Source organism: Augochlora pura, chromosome 11, assembly GCF_028453695.1.
Source record: "Augochlora pura isolate Apur16 chromosome 11, APUR_v2.2.1, whole genome shotgun sequence".
NCBI lineage: Eukaryota > Metazoa > Arthropoda > Insecta > Hymenoptera > Halictidae > Augochlora > Augochlora pura.
In genome coordinates, this window is record NC_135782.1 from 1,581,391 (window position 1) to 1,597,597 (window position 16,207).

The following is a 16,207-nucleotide window of genomic DNA, read 5'->3' on the forward strand; positions in this document are numbered from 1 at the left end:
ACTTTTTCCGTTCATTTTTCTCTCTACCGTCCACGGTGGTAGTTCAGCAAGCTTCCTGCGAACTCTCCGCGCGGTTCGAATCGAGGCGCGCCAATTATTTCGACGGCGCGCTTCTTATCGGCTTGATTTTTCTATCGGGCGATCGCCTTATCAGCAGAGTCTCCCCCCCCCCCCCACACTGGGACGCAGGTATCTCCGTCGAGCAAAGGACGCGACGGTGTCTTCGGCATTGTTATCGGTTCAGATTTCTGTCCTGTGCAGAGCCTTCCCAGATTTCTCCCGGCAGCCTCGCCCTTTTGCCCCCCCTTCTCTCTCTCTCTCTCTCTCTCTCTCTCTCTCTCTCTCTCTCTCGACTCTGCTACTCGTTATATCCCGGCCCGGCCGACATTGTAGCAGAGCGCGTGTTGCATCCGACGTCGAGAACGGGGGAGGGGGGGAGGAAAAAGAGTTCGGCGCACGTTTTGCTCTCGCGTCGTTCTGGAAATAGCATTGCTCCTCCCGGCTCCTCTATATTCCGCGGTTTCCACCACCGTGCTTTCTCGGAGCAACGAATTTTTTGGCAGGAAACATTTTTACGGCATCTCTTTGTTAGATCAACGGGGGAGAGGCCGACCAGCGGCGTTTCTCTACGTGCGCCTCGTTAACCGCCGCGGGCGCCAGCCTCCGCGATATCCCGATCGATTTCCTCGAGAAATTATAATTTTCGCGCGATTCGGTTGTATATCGTGACACGATTGCATTGTAACCCGTTCGTATTATAATTTAATCACGTTATAACCCGGTTGTATTATAATTTAATTACGGTAGAGCACAGTCGCGTTGTAACTTGATTACCTTACAGCGCAGTGACGTTATAATTTAATCACCTTACAGCCTCGTTGTAATTTAATTACATTATAGTTACATTATTATTTAATCACCTTGCAATCACATTATAATTCAACTACTCTATAGCTCGGTAACATTAAATTTAATTACTCTATACCTCGGTTCACGTGGCGATTTAATTTCCTTGCAACTCTGTCTCGTTATATAATAGTTTAAATATATTACAACCCGATCACGTTATAGTTCACTTATTTCACGGTACAGTCGCGTTACAACTTCATTCGATCGCACTGTAAATTTTTTTTTTTACTTGCAACTTTATACCCTTTATCCGCCCTTTCGACGATCGCAGTCGATCCATCAATGCTCTCTCTCCAGCACCGATCGATCACTCGAAACGATAAATCCTGCCGAACGTATAATACCCGTGTCGATCATGCATCACTTTCCGTGAATGAAAATGTTTCGCGTCACGCGATCGGCTTTAAATCACGTGTACGAGTTATCCCGGTCGCCGATGATAATAGCTTGGAACGGGCCGTGGCGTCGCGCGCGCCTGAATTTCATTACACCTAATCGAATACAACGGTGCAGCTGCTCCGTCGAAATCGTTCTTCTTCGATTCGGATCCCTCGCGTTTCCTCTTTCTCCACAAATTCGCGCGTGTCGTCGAATCAACAATGTAGAAAAATTGTTTCACGGTGTGGTGAAAGGGTTCAACGATGCAGGCGATGTAAAAAAAAAGAATGGAAAAGGAGAACGCGCAGAGGATTTAGAAGACGGCGAAGGAACAAGGAAATCGAAATTTCGGAGAAAAGTGATGGAAAGGCGGGCGGCGGCGGGCGATCTCTTCTCTCGGCCCGTCGAACGGCGTTTAATTAACTATCGATTTTAGCCGGTCGGCTCCTCCTCCTCTGCCCCATGGCGTGGTTCTTTCCGTCGTTCCGGGATCGATGGCGCGAGATCGGACGTGCATTATTCCTGCGTCATTTATCGGCAGGCGCGGCGTAATAACGTCCAGCCACGAGGCGAAGTTCCTCCAACGAAAGCGGATTGAACGGGCCGAGTCAATGGTGAAATGCAATAATTCCCGCGGGCAGGTGGATTTATCGGCAGCCGTATTGAGGGGTGGGGAGGGAGGGAGGGGGGTACGGGGAAATGACAATCGGGCAACGAGAGTTGCATTTTCACCGCGGCGCGGGTTTTAATGGATTTCGCGAGAACACGGTCACTCTGTCGGATCCGGCGTTACAACTATTCCAACCGTTTCTTTTTTCTTTTTTTTTTTATTCCCGGACAACGATCGACGAGTCCGGCGAGAGAGAGCCTCTGGCCGGCGTTCGAACTCAATTATGAATTAATTAGCGTTATTACAACGCGTCCGAAGGCTGCCGAACGAAACCCGAGACGCGCGCGATTGCCCGGTTCTCGTTGCTCGTTTGTTAAATGCAACGCGCGCCACCGTTCCGAGCTATTCAAATAATTTAACGTAATGACTGCCAACCCTTTCACGGTCCAGCGCCTCGCCCCGCAAGCGCGGTAAAATCAACGAGACACGTCGACGAATTTTTACAATAATTTTTCAGGGTATCTTTTAATCTATTTCTTTCTGTGTTCGATGCACGAATCTCCACTGTGTTGTAACACTTTCTTCAGGGTTAAGGATGAGATATTTGCTCGACTTATCGAGCAATCTTCGACGATTATTCACGCCTGATTTTCAAAGAAACCGATTACCCAGATTGTATGAATAATATGTTTTATTATACTTCTGTTCGTGGAATCGAGTTTGTGTGACTCATCGGAGATCTGTGATTAATGAGAAGTCCAATGCAGATCGGAGATTATGTAATCGATTGCATTTAATTTTTATAAAATCTGGAAAATTATTTAAATGTATACAATTATATACATATAAAATTACAAAAAGAATGACAGAGGTGATAGAATGATGTGAAAAGGCAATTAGAATGATCCGAACAGTGCGAATGATCCAACGCTTGGCATTGTTCCTCCGGATGTTTTATGCGGCGATGAGAACGCAGCGGCTTATCACCGTGTCTAACCTTGCACCGTTTTCGTCCGATTCACCCGTGATTCATCGCGACCGATTGCTGTCAGGAAATTACGCGGTGTCACAGAAGCGTCGATAAAGCTTTTTACGACGCGCTCGCGTCCGGAATAGCTGAGGCTGAAAGATCCGGAGAGATAGGACGCCGCGGGAGCAACCCCGAACAAGCACGGGCCGCGTTACGATTACCACAGCCTCTGCCGATCCTGTTTATTCTCTCAATTATTTTATTTGATTTATATGATTTATTTAGACCTTGCCATTTTAATTTATGCCTCCATCGTGATATCCGCTAAATAATTTCGTATGTAAACATTTTTATAATCTAGAAAATATTAAAAGAAGAAGCGTGGAATCGGTCTTTTTGACCAACTTGGTAGGTTCAGTGTTAAACGGTGAGGTCGCTTCGGGGAAATACGTAACGCGAGCTCGTCGTTTCGCTGTAAGCTTGCTCAGCTTCCGGCGCGAATTGATCCGAAGATCTGTTACGGCCAGTCGATGATTCACCCGTTTCACATGCAGATAGTCGATGGCCCCCTGCAACCCTAATAATTCTTGTCGTTTGGAAATACCGCAAGAAATGCCGCTGGCAAGTAGCGCGCGATCGCTTATAGCCGATGCTTCTTCTTGCCCGATATCCCGAGGAATGTATGGTATCATCATATTGATTTGGTGCTGGCCGTAGCTTTTTCTGCTTCGCGATGAAACGGTAACTGTGAGTCGAGCTATTCGGGACCATTTATCACGAGCAAGCGTCGATCGGTGAGCGTTTTCGTGTGGTCATTTGGTCGGCGATTTTTCTGGGATGTCGAGGATTTTTTTTTTAAAGGTTTCCGGGGTTTCCGATTTTTCTAAAGGGTCGACGATTTTTCTAAAAGGTCGACGATTTTTCTAAAAGGTCGACGATTTTTCTAAAAGGTCGACGATTTTTCTAAAAGGTCGACGATTTTTCTAAAGGGTCGACGATTTTTCTAAAGGGTCGACGATTTTTCTAAAGGGTCGACGATTTTTCTAAAGGGTCGACGATTTTTCTAAAGGGTCGACGATTTTTCTAAAAGGTCGACGATTTTTCTAAAGGGTCAATGATTTTTCTAAAGGGTCGACGATTTTTCTAAAAAATCACAAAAAAAAAATTCATCACAATTTCCTTTATACTTAAACACAGCACACAGCTGTGTTATACTTGGCAATGAAACGCTGTTTGTCTGCTTACCGTCGAACATTTATTACGAGCAATCTTCAATCGATCAGTGATCGTGTCTCGACAGTGATTTGATTGGCTGACTAGTATCAAGTATTGCTTTTTCATTGCCGCCGAGTCGAGGCGTCGCGTCAGTATTAAAGCATCGCCGACCACAATTAAATTACTAGGAAATATAATGACTATCTTTAAATTACAACTGAGGGTACAGAGTGATACTCGGTACAATGACCATGAAGATACTCGGTACAATCGTCGTTAAGATACACAGTAACATCATCGTTAAGATGTTCAGTACTATCGTCGTTAAGATAGTCAATACTATCGTTAAGATATTCAGTGCTAACATTGAGAAATGTAGCAGCGTGTGTCAGTAATATGAATCACTATCTGCCACGTATTACTAGAATAAAACAATTCCCTCCAGTCGACAAATTTATCGCCGTGTCTATGCGACAAATAACATTATCTTAATATTAAAAAGATTCAAATCGCGGCGGATAAAATTCGTGTAAAATTCCAAAAACCGAGCAACGTGTCAAAGGGGTTGGAACAAGTGATCCAACAACACAGAGGGACCGTTCATTCTCGACACTCTTGGCCTGAAAGGCATCTAGGGCCAAGAAGAGTCGTATCGCTTTCAATCCAAACAATTCGATCAGCTGCAGCAAGAATGCTCCTCTGGGAAAGGGATCGGAGCCCGTTTCCTGTTGGGCCCTTGGTCCCGCCTGGGCCGCAAAAACGCGTGTCCCTTCCAATTTTAGCCGGGCGGCGATGTTCCCTCGAAAATTCCAGCGAAAGTGTTACGAACACGCTTATCGTAAAAGCCGAAAATAGACCGAACGGCCGCGCGGCGGCGTGTCTTCTGGGCCGCGGTGTGGCGGAGCGGATTTTCACGGTTCCGGTCCGCTCGAGGGAAACCCTTTTCGAGATGGACGCGCGTGAACGCTCGCACGTGAGTCCTCGATGCGTGCGTGGTTTCGTCTCCGCGTGTACCGGGTTAAGCCACGCACAGGGGGGGCTGAAATAGAAAATGGTTCTCCGTGCGTGCCACGGCGAGGACTCGTAGGCTCGCAAAGCAGCAGAAGACGCTCGCTGGCTCGTTCGCTCGTTCGCTTGTTCGTTCGCTCGCGGCGTTACGCCTCGCGTATAAATACACGTGTGCGGTTACCTTCGAGGCTTGCTACCCTAAGTACTCTCCGGCTGACAGACGGAGGGGTACGTCGAGGCGCCGCGACGCCTAGACCGACGCCTGGCGTCGCACGCAACGCCACCGACGCCGGCCGACCGTGAAACGGTTTATCAAAGCTTCCTTACCTTCGACACCGATGTTTATATCTTCCTGGAAAAAACGTGACGGTCCCCGCTCACGAATATTTAATCGACATCGATCAGACGAGCTTCCTTTTTTCTCTCCCCCCCCCCTCTCTCTCTCTCTCTCGCTCTCGCGTTTCTCCCTCTCGCGGAGACATTAGCCGACCCCGACGCTCTATTCGACGGCACCGCGATACGCGCGCCTTTTTATGACGGACACGTCCGGTATGAGTGATAGACTTTCTTTCTTGCGCTCGTAGATTCCGCTTCTTCTGCTGATTAGAAACTGCAATAAGACGGGCAAGCGAGTGGTCGCTTGCACACCGTACACCGTGCAATAAAAACATTTAGGATAATGCACGGATCGGCCGGAATGTCTGTGTTTTCTAGAATGAGCTGTGAGTAATTGCACCGCGGATCTTTAGGCATTTATGGCGCCTTTATGCTACCCGCGAGGTATAGGAAAGCGTGCTGAAAGTTGGGTATCTGGAAATTAAAGTCGGCGAGCTGCGAAAATATTTTATTAATAGGCTGACGGCCTTTCTTCGAGAGCTGCGATTTATTTTTGAGGTCAGCGATTTTTTTGGGGGGTTAGCAATTTTTTCTGAAGGTCGGTGATTTTTTCCTGAGGTCAGTGATTTTTTCCCGAGGTCAGTGATTTTTTCCCGAGGTCAGAGATTTTTTTCTGAGGTCAGCGATTTTTTCCGGAGCTCAGTGATTTTTTTCCCGAGGTCAGTGATTTTTTTTCCTGAGCTCAGTGATTTTTTTCCTGAGGTCAGCGATCTTTTTCTGGGGTTAGTGATTTTTTTCCAAGGTCAGTGATTTTTTCCCGAGATCAGCGACTTTTTCCCGAGGTCAGCGATTTTTTCCCGAGGTCAGCGATTTTTTCCCGAGGCCAGCAATTTTTTCTAAGGTCAGTGATCTTCTCCCGCAATCAGCGATTTCTCTAGAACCTCGTCGATGCTTCTACAAACGCCGAAACGATTCTAACGAACGAATCCGAACGGCCCGCGGATGAAACGATTCTCTGTTTGATAAATCGTTGCCCGTCGATTCGCATACCAATGACGAAATGGTCGCGGGCGCGCGCGCGCGATCGCGTTACCGTTTTCCAAACGATCGGTTGCGTTCGGCGAACAAGGGGGGTGGTGGACAGCGTCGCGGCAACGGTCGGAGCGCATTAAAAACCAGTTTCCAAGGTATCTGCTGATGTACACACGGTGCTTGTGGAAAAAGGAGGCACATCGATAAGGCTCCATTCACATGGCCGGGCCCGGTCGGTCGGTCGGCGGCGCGCCACAGTTCTTTATTCATACGATAAGCGAGATTGTCGTGCGCGTAATTATCCTGCGGCGCACGGCTCGCCGATAATTTACTCGTTTGTCGCAACGCATTAAAAAATAATAATCCGTTGTTACGTGGCTGACGCCGTTTATCGATCGCCGTTCACGTTTCCCTGTACACGAACCAACACGGCCCTGGATCGTGTTGTATCGCGGTGTTTCCAGTTCAAGTATTTCTGCGCCCGTTCGACGCGGCACGCCGACACACACACACGCGTGTCGATGTTTCACCGGCTATTTTTGAAGCAGATCGTATCGTTGGGGGATGATTTTCAATGGAATTGGTGAACGCGATCATTTTAACCTAAATACGGCGGTATTTATCGCTCGAATATATTTCTACGGTGATATGCGAAAGCGACGCGTCGAAGGCAAAGTCGTAGAGACATTGAAACGGTAATAAAAATAATATAACGATAACTTTATTATTTTTATATTATTTTATATTACTCGAGAAACGTTCGCTGCAAGTAGAAATACCATTGTAAGCTAAATACACGCAATTTATCTCTCCATCAGAAATGGCTTCCCCATTCTTATGAAATCTATATAAAAAAAGCTACCCCGTGTCTATATTACTTCACCTTCAACCCCTCGCACTATAACTACTAGTCAGACTCGCGATAAAAATTTCATGCAACGTCCGCTAAATATGAATATCGTTCATTCCATCTAAATCGAAATCAAATTGAATTATTTTGTTATGAAAATATAAAAACGGAAATAAATAAAGACAATACAGTAAATAAAAATTATCCGGTCCTATTAAGGAAAGTACTAAAGACAAATAAGCGTCGATAAACCTAGTGTAAATGAAGTCGTATTACAAGGGGTTAATTATTTACACGAAACCGTGAGAGACGTTCGCGTCGACGGCGAAAGTATTAAAACGTCCATATCCTCGATAAAACAGCGTTTATAGTCTCCAGAGAAATATTTGACAGAGTACTTTACCGTCTAGTATAATATTATTGTCCCCGGGGGTGAAAAATAGCCCCCTCGAACTTAGGGGGTAGGCCTATTCGTTTCGATGAATATCTCCCGAACTATTAGAGCTAGAGATAAAGCGCGTATAGAACGTAAAATTGAAGGAAAATTCGTAGCGGCGGAGGGGCGGGACACCCACCGCCAACCACCCCTGCGACATAAAACGCGCTCGGGCGGTATCGATTGCATTGGTACTTTACACGCACGTGCCTTGTCTTTTTCCAGCGGATTGAGCTTCCAAGATCTGATGGCCAGACAGGGCGCGCTCGATTCCCCGCCGAAAACTCCTTTTATCATGGGATCGGAGTGCGCCGGTGACATCGAGCAGCTCGGCGAGGGCGTGGAGAACTTTAAGGTAAGCGAACGAAACCTGGGCCGTTGTTACGCGAACGGAATTTCGTCGCGGTCTTCGTCCGCTTATTAACGGATAACTTTTCGACCTCTCTTCTTCCTACTTCTCTTCTTCTTCTCTCTCTCTCTCTCTCTCTCTCTCTCTCTCTCTCTCTCTTTCTCTCTCTTTCTATCTATCTATCTACCTATCTTTTTCGCTGCGAAACACGCGACACTCTCTAGCAGCCGCCATCGATAGATTACTTCCGCCCGCCAACTTTTCCATTTAACCTTGCCGGAAAGTTTTAAGTAGATCATTTCAGCGAGCCGCGAATCCGACCGGAAGAGCGACGCCTCGACTACGCTCTGCCACTTCGAGCGATAGATTTTCCAGATAATTATTTCTCGCCAACGGATCTAAGCCGGTTAACATCATTTGTTAAACGACAAGAGTTCACCGGCGTACTGTTAAAAATAAATCAGAGATACGAGAGCTGCTTGCACGAAGTTCTGTGATCTTTGTACAAGTCCTACGATTTTTTTACAGGTCCTACGATTTTTTTACAAGTCCTATAATTTTTTTACAGGTCCTATAATTTTTATACAAGTCCTGCGATTTTTTTACAGGTCCTATAATTTTTTTACAAGTCCTATAATTTTTTTACAAGTCCTACGATTTTTGTACAAGTTCTGCGATCTAAACAGCCAATGATAAAATACCAGTTCGATCATTAATTTACCGCGATCTCAGCCTGTTCTTGATCCAGCTTTGGGAGAGCCCTTCGAGCGAACGGGTAAGAGGCCGTAATTAAAAACGCTGGTTCTCTCGCTTTCTCAAAGAACGTTGATAAGAGGAAGCTGCTTAGTGCCAGCTTACAATTCTCGGGACCCTTTGACGGTCTCTATGAATTCTTCGCTGATCACTCGAGAGACCACGATGCACACCGAGACAGACATACACCGGGTGTCTCCAGTGAATCAATACAGATCTCGGCGACTGGCGGTCGCGCCAAAAAAATCATGCCGCAAAGATAGAGAGGATGTGTCTAGATGAGGAATTCGATCCAAGTGGTTCGATCCTAGACGAACACGCGATGATTCATATCGTCGATGATTCATATAGTCGAGGGGGGGCCCGACTTAAATAGAGCACCTTGTAGAGACAGCATATTGGATAGATTCTTTTAGGTATTAAATATAGCGAAGCGCCTAAATTTTTCTGTTTGACGTCACCGTGTGCCACTTGAACGGACGGGGAGATCCGGCCATCGAACGCGCTTCCTGCGGCGGTATAAACTAAAAAAAGAAATAACTAGAATTCCTTCCTCCCCTAGGAAATGATATACGACCGTGGCGTACGCCCGGTTGTTAACGAAAGGGAGCGATACTAAGAACTGTTCATCTTTAACAGAGTTTTATTTATTCCATTTTATTCTAGTGTAGTTAATGTTACTTAGATTTCCTTGTTTCATTTTATATGAGTTTATTTCATTTTATACGATTTTACTTTATTTTATATGAGTTTATTTCATTTTATATCATTTTATTTGATTTTATATAATTTTATTTCCTTGCTCTATTTCGTCTGCTTTATTTTATCTTACGCTATCGTCGAAGGGAATTATTCTTCCTCTTCTAGTTATTTACTTAAATTTTTAACCAACTCGAGCCGCCCCTATATACGAGCGCTTCGCAGGACAGTCGGCAGTAAGTGTTGCAAATTTTTCCGCACGCAACAACGCGCAAGCGTTTCCTGGGCGCGTGGTAGAACGTTAGGCGACGAGACCGCGGAGAAAATCGATGGGAATGGGGCTGACTCGGAGCAATAACTATCGACGAGGAAGAAGACAACGTGTTCCAGAAGGAAAAACGTTCCTCCGCGATGCCGCGATTTGCATCCATTATCATGTCAAACGGGCTCGGTCTGGTCGCTTCTCGTTTTCCGTGCTGCGAGTGGACCCGCGATATAATATCCTTGGAAAATTTTCGATATCGATCGTTCGATAACAGTCGTGGGATATTTTGTCCGCCGTTCGTTTTGCAAGTAATTTTTTTAGACCGTCTCTTCGTTTTTGGATTGTCTTTTCTTTTTTTGGATTATTTTTTCCACTTTTGGACTCTTTTCTTTTTTTTTGGACTGTCTCTTCGCTATTTTTAATAGCTGCGATTCGAGCATGGGGTCGAATTATTGTTACAGTAATTTTTGATTACAAATGTATAATAATCGCGACAAACGTTTACCAGTAATATCAAACGCCATTATATCGTTTTATTGCGTCAAGGGGTTGAACAATGGCCTCTCTCGCTCCCTTTGACCTTGGGATCAGCGGCGATAGCCCGTATAAAAAGGGGCTGTTAATCTCGTCAGCGAACGAGATGAAAGGCAACGGGGTAGTTTGCATCCCTTTCGCATCCCGAGACATTAATAAAAAAACAGAAGACAACCCCGTGCAACCCGGAAGATAGAGGATCGCGTGGACGGGAGAATAGCGACGGTCTAAGAAGAGAAAGACAGAGAGAGAGAGAGAGAGAGAGAGAGAGAGAGAGACCGGTAAATTCTCCCGGATCCGTCGATGCTTTCTTCATCCCTTAAGAGAGCTCTAGCCGGCGCGGATCCTAGGAGCTCCACCCCTCGTCGGCCGGAAAGCAGATAATCCCATAAAAGAAGAAATAAACGGACGAGCTGCAGAGAAATGAACGGCCGTTTCGCGCGCAACAATGCTAAGAACTCCGACGGACACCGTTTCCACGGCGAGAGGGGGATGCGCAACGCGGGGGTGTGCTTTTCTGTTCCAGAGGGAACCCGAATATTCCATCTCGGCGGTGGCGTGACGTGGCCAGGCGAAAGAGAGAGGTTCCTTTTTGCGCGCGCGGGGCGAAACCAAACCCTCCCACAGCCACCCTCGGCACTGTCGGTCGTTTACACGTGCTGCTCGGGTGTATATCTGACCCTTAAGGGGTTGTCGCAATTCGGATATCCGGAAATGTGATCTGACGTCATCGATATCGACAAGGAAACCCACTCGGCCACGAGGATTCCGAATCTTCGGGAATTTACTCGTCGCGAAGTAATCGTCGTACTTTCCGGGGGGGGTGGAGTTAACCCTCGTTTTTACCGATTGATGGAAGCCATGGTTTTATACTGATCGGGGTAGACGGGATATTGTATTAAGCGAGGTGGAAATAATTTTATCGTAATTGGGATTGAGTCGATTTTACTGTAATTAGAATTTAGTCGATTTTATATTGACCAGGGTTCGGATGATTTTAGAATTGATTCGATTATATTCGATTTAGAATTTTAAACGGATTTTATTCCAATTAAAATCGAGTCGATTTTATTCCAATTAGAATCGAGTCAATTTTATATCCACCAATGTTTAGATAATTTCATGCTGTCTCTGAGGGTAGTATATCAGGGTTGGGAACGAACAAAAAAATTCGCAACCTTCAGAAAATCCATGGTACTCGATCGAATGGAAGGAAAGAGAAGCGCACACGGGGCGTGTGTTTTCTCAGCGCTGGTACGACGTTTCCCTTGAAACGTTCCAACATCCCCCTCGCGACCTTCTCGAAAATGGACCAGCCCGAGGCAGAGTTTCGCATCGCGGAAACGTCACGGCGCCTTGGAAAAGTACCGTGGGACCTCTCCACCCTCGTGGAAAGATTAGTGGGTGAAAAATTCAAGGCCGGGTTAAACGGGTGAACCGACGGCGAGGAAAACTCGCTCGGGGGGGTTGCCTTTTCCTTTGCCCTGCGCCCGTGCTCCGAGACGCGGGGAAAACAGCCTCGCTCCAGGCTCGCGTCGTCGTCCCTCCCCTTTCTCATATGCTCCTAGATATGACGTCCGAGTGGGTTTTGCCTATCGGGGGGAGGATAATATCTGGGAGTGTACAGGCTGTTAAGGGAAGAGCGTTTCTCCGCGAAGGAGAGAGGAGATGACTCAGTAGGATTTGTTCGTGGGAAACATTGTTCTTTGAGGAAGCGAGCCCTTCCGATTGTTTACTATTGTTTTAGGAAGATTGCTTCCAGGACAACAATGTGCTCCGGTAATGGATATAAGAGACGAGAACTCTTCAAATATTTAGCGGACTATAAATTATTCGCAGATTGAATTGAAATGTCTCGAAATAAAATAGAACTGAAGCAAAGTAAACTGAAATTATTATAGAATACAGTCAAATAAATTGAACCAAACAAACTAAACTATTCTGAAATTATTATAGAATATAGTCAACAAAATTATATGTGTAATTGGTATTAAAAATCATGGCTGGATCGTGGATTTTTCAGCGATATAAAACTGGTTCGCGTTGACTCGCAACAAATAAAGATTAAATAGAGAATTTATCTTTGCGTTAATGGCCGGAAAATAATAAAATGTACGAAGCCGTTGGAACGGCGTTCGATGAAATAATTTCAAGCTGGTTAAATGGAAAATAATGGTGTGGTGCCGGAATGCGGGGAACGCGGATATATATATATATATATATCTCTACGGGATGGAATCCCGATCAATTAATGGTGCGAGACAACATTCGGCTGTGTTTGGTTTTTAGGTGGGCGATCGAGTAGTCGCGTTTCCTGATCACAAAGCGTGGGCGGAGCTCGTTGCCGTGCCGGCGACGTCCGTTTTCGCGGTGCCACCAGGCATGAGCTACCTCGACGCGTCGGCGATCACCATGAACTACACCGTCGCTTACATCCTGCTGTTCAAGCTTGCCAATTTGGCACCTGGCAAGAGTCTTCTGCTGCACAGCGCTGGCGGGGGTGTGGTAAGTCGTTGTTCTCTTTATTTTTTTCTTTCCGGCGCTAATGATCGGCGAACCGATTATGCGAATGTATATTTTTAAAACGAGTCGCAGGAATTCGTGCGATATTAATATCGGATCCATGTTAACAGACCAGACAGTGTGTATTTATTTATTTATTTATTTATTTAAGTGATTGAATAGATTGAAGATAATCGAAATCGAATTTCGAAAGGATTACCTTAACCCTTTGCACTCGAAGCTTTAACTATCATTCTAAAATAACTTTTCTGACATACAGCATTTCCATTTTATACATAAAAATTATTTTCAAGTTCTAAGTTGCACTTAAATTTCATTATAAATGCTTAAAGTTCGCGGTCCGATAATTTGACCAATAGAAAACTCTTACTTGTTTTCAATATTTTAAATAAATAGCAATACGTATATAAATAAGTATGAAAGAAAGTCTTACGTTCAACAAATATTTGAAGCAAACGCTTCCGCTTACGTTGTCAAACGAGGGCGTCTCTTCCAATGGGAATCGAGTTTGGCCACACGTGTTGAGGGGGCTCCTCTGTGATTCGGCCAAAATGTGTCCCACACGTGTGCAGCGTATTGTTACAGAGCCAACGTGAATTATCGTTGTCCCCATTTGGGGATCATGGCTACTTAACACCGCCGCTTTTGTTCCGATACTTCTCACGTTTCTAGAGATTATCGTGTGCCTTCTGGCTCAGCTCGTTTCACGTCGAGACGCGACAAGATTTTCTGCGAAGCAAAACTATTTCTTCCTCTTGCGCCGTCGATTTTTAGAAAAGTCGAGCCTTTATTCTTCGATCTTAAATGTTAGAAAAATTACGCCCTCTCTATTTCAATTATTAAATATTAAATTAGATATTAAATTGAACGTATTGAAACGCGAGATTTTAAGAATACAATTTTTCAATTACACTCAATTGTCTTTCAACTAATAAAAATAATAGTTAACTGTATAGTAGTATAGAGAAATTCAAGGGGTGGTTTAGGCTACCCCTTACTGCATACCATACTATACCAGTATACTAATTACCAAAGTTTCTATATAAATTATTTAATCGCTAAAATCGAGTTGCAAAATTCCGAAAGTGGCAAAGGGAAGTTTTTTGGTTAATTTAGCATTTTCCATGATAAAATAATAAAGCAAACTGTGCGATGAGAACGTGCACGCGAATTATTCGAAGCTCCGACAGTGTGTGTTGCACACAGTACTCGGATATCTTGTGATTTTTGCAAGAGGTCACGGCTCGCACTCGTAAGCCCGAACAAAGAGAACTGCAACGTTCCCTGATCAGCCAACGGAAATACAAGAATGTCCCGCTAACCACATCATTTACCATTTCCTCGATGCCACCCTCTCCACACCCATCCAGAGTCAACATACACTTCCATCACTCCCTAACTGGCTTCCGGCCGGCGACACCTTAATTCCGAAACCTTCTCTGCAGCCAGTCGAAATGAACGGGGCTCGGTCTTTTTGTGCCGCAAAATTCTCTTATTCGTTCCTCAGTGCAAACAACAATATTTGGAAGTGAAACAACGCCGTGATTACTATTAGTAATTTAATAATTTTTAATTATTTTAAATTCCTTTGTTGGAGTTTAATTTATTGTATATCATAGCGTTTTATTTTATTCTAATTCACTCAATATTATCTCACTTTAATTTATTCTATTTTATTTTATTTTCTTGCTTTATTTCATCTACTTTGTAAAGTTATCTTCCCGCAAATGTTCCAACTCGATTTGTCGCGAAAATCGTCCCAGAATAAAAGCGACACGAGGCGCGAGGCACTTCCGATCGAATTATTCGCCGTTGTTGATTATCGAAGACACAGTAGACCTTATCCGAAGTGAAAATGGACCGCTACGGCAAATTCGGTTTCGTCGCCGGCGGGAAGCTTATCGCGTATGCATAGAAACCAAAGCGTGCACTTCGATTTAAATCAGCCCATGAATTCTCAATACCGTTCGAAACTTTCGAATCGATGGAAATAGACGGGAAGAGCCGGAGATGGTCGTCGGGTCAAGTCGACGAACTTAAATCGTCCTCCGCCGATGATATAATCCTTGCAGCGCGAACGTGTGCATTGTTAACCCCTTTGCACTGTGATTCCTTTGATACTGTATTAATCAGCATTTATTTCTATTTCTTGTACTCTCTTTCTTTATTTTCGTTCCTCTAGTTTAATAACAGAGTAATTAAATTTCGTTTCGATTTCAAATAAATTAGTAATATTCCAACTCGTTATTGCAGTGCAAGGGGTTAAATACGTAACGTCTCGTTTAATTCTGAACCAGGCTTAAGCCTGATTTACAATGCCACGGACGTTCCGTGGGAACGTCAAATAACGCCCTGGTCTATTGCAGACAGCTCTAAATCCAAGCGGGAAATATGATACACAGCTTGGCGATGGGGTTAAGTAACCGCAAGTAATTCCATTGGCCTGCGAAAGGCAATCAGAACGATTGCAAAAGTCGGAATTAGCAATTACATTCCCAAATTTCGACGGCGGTAGGATTCAATTTTGTTTCAATTCAATAGAAACTATCGGCAATTATATTTATTAAATTATGTACAATATGTTCGTCACGAACCTCCGTTGTTCTAAGGCAAGGGTTAAGGTATCAATAGTTAGTTATACTGTTCAACAGTTTTATATAAATAAATGTAAAGTCTTAGCAGTCTTTCTCGCATGGCTGCGAAACGGCCATCCCTTAAACCGTCTCTAAACCTTCTAACAACCCTCTAATCATCGTCTTCTCTAATTATTTATCTTTCTTTTATTTCGACCGTGTCACGTGCTCGATTCTATTACACATACATAAAACGGTGAAATCCATTAGAGAAAATCAATAACAGAGTTGATCCTCCAGCCCTGCTGCAGCCGAGAAGGATCCGTCCAACAACCCCGCCGGTGGTGTAGTCGCCGGTTAGGTGTGTTCCGGTTCCGTTGAAATCAAAGTAATCGAGTACACACAGAGCAAACAAGATTTCTTCTCGGGAAAGCGCCGGAGAGCTAATCGAGCCCCGGGAAGCAGCGCGTCAAGTGGTTTCTGACGAACATTCGGTCCGGCCAAGTTTCTGGGGATATCCGACCATAGAGAGTGCGAGAGAGAGAGAGAGAGAGAACTGTATCCGGGCGCGCGCTTAGCTGCACGGTAAACAACGTGTCGGATGGCAATAGCGTCTGGCCCGGAAGCCGGAGACGCGAAATCGAATTAAGCCGGTCCGTGTGAACGGAGCTTAAGGGCACCGGTACACGTGATCCGGGGGTGGCGTCGCCGGCGCGCTCGCGGCAGAGAGAGATAGCGAGTGAGAGATATAGAGAGTGAGAAAGAGA

The 16,207-nt window shown here is 45.0% G+C and overlaps 1 protein-coding gene across 1 annotated transcript in view; it reads left to right on the forward strand.

Annotated features, from left to right (window-relative positions):
- LOC144477391 (synaptic vesicle membrane protein VAT-1 homolog-like) overlaps positions 1-16,207 on the forward strand; it is a 45,878-nt gene that overhangs the window by 19,173 nt on the left and 10,498 nt on the right. Inside the window, exons 2-3 of the mRNA XM_078195137.1 lie at positions 7,970-8,099; positions 12,634-12,849. Coding sequence (XP_078051263.1) covers positions 7,970-8,099; positions 12,634-12,849 — 346 coding nt within the window. The remainder of the gene's footprint in view (positions 1-7,969; positions 8,100-12,633; positions 12,850-16,207) is intronic.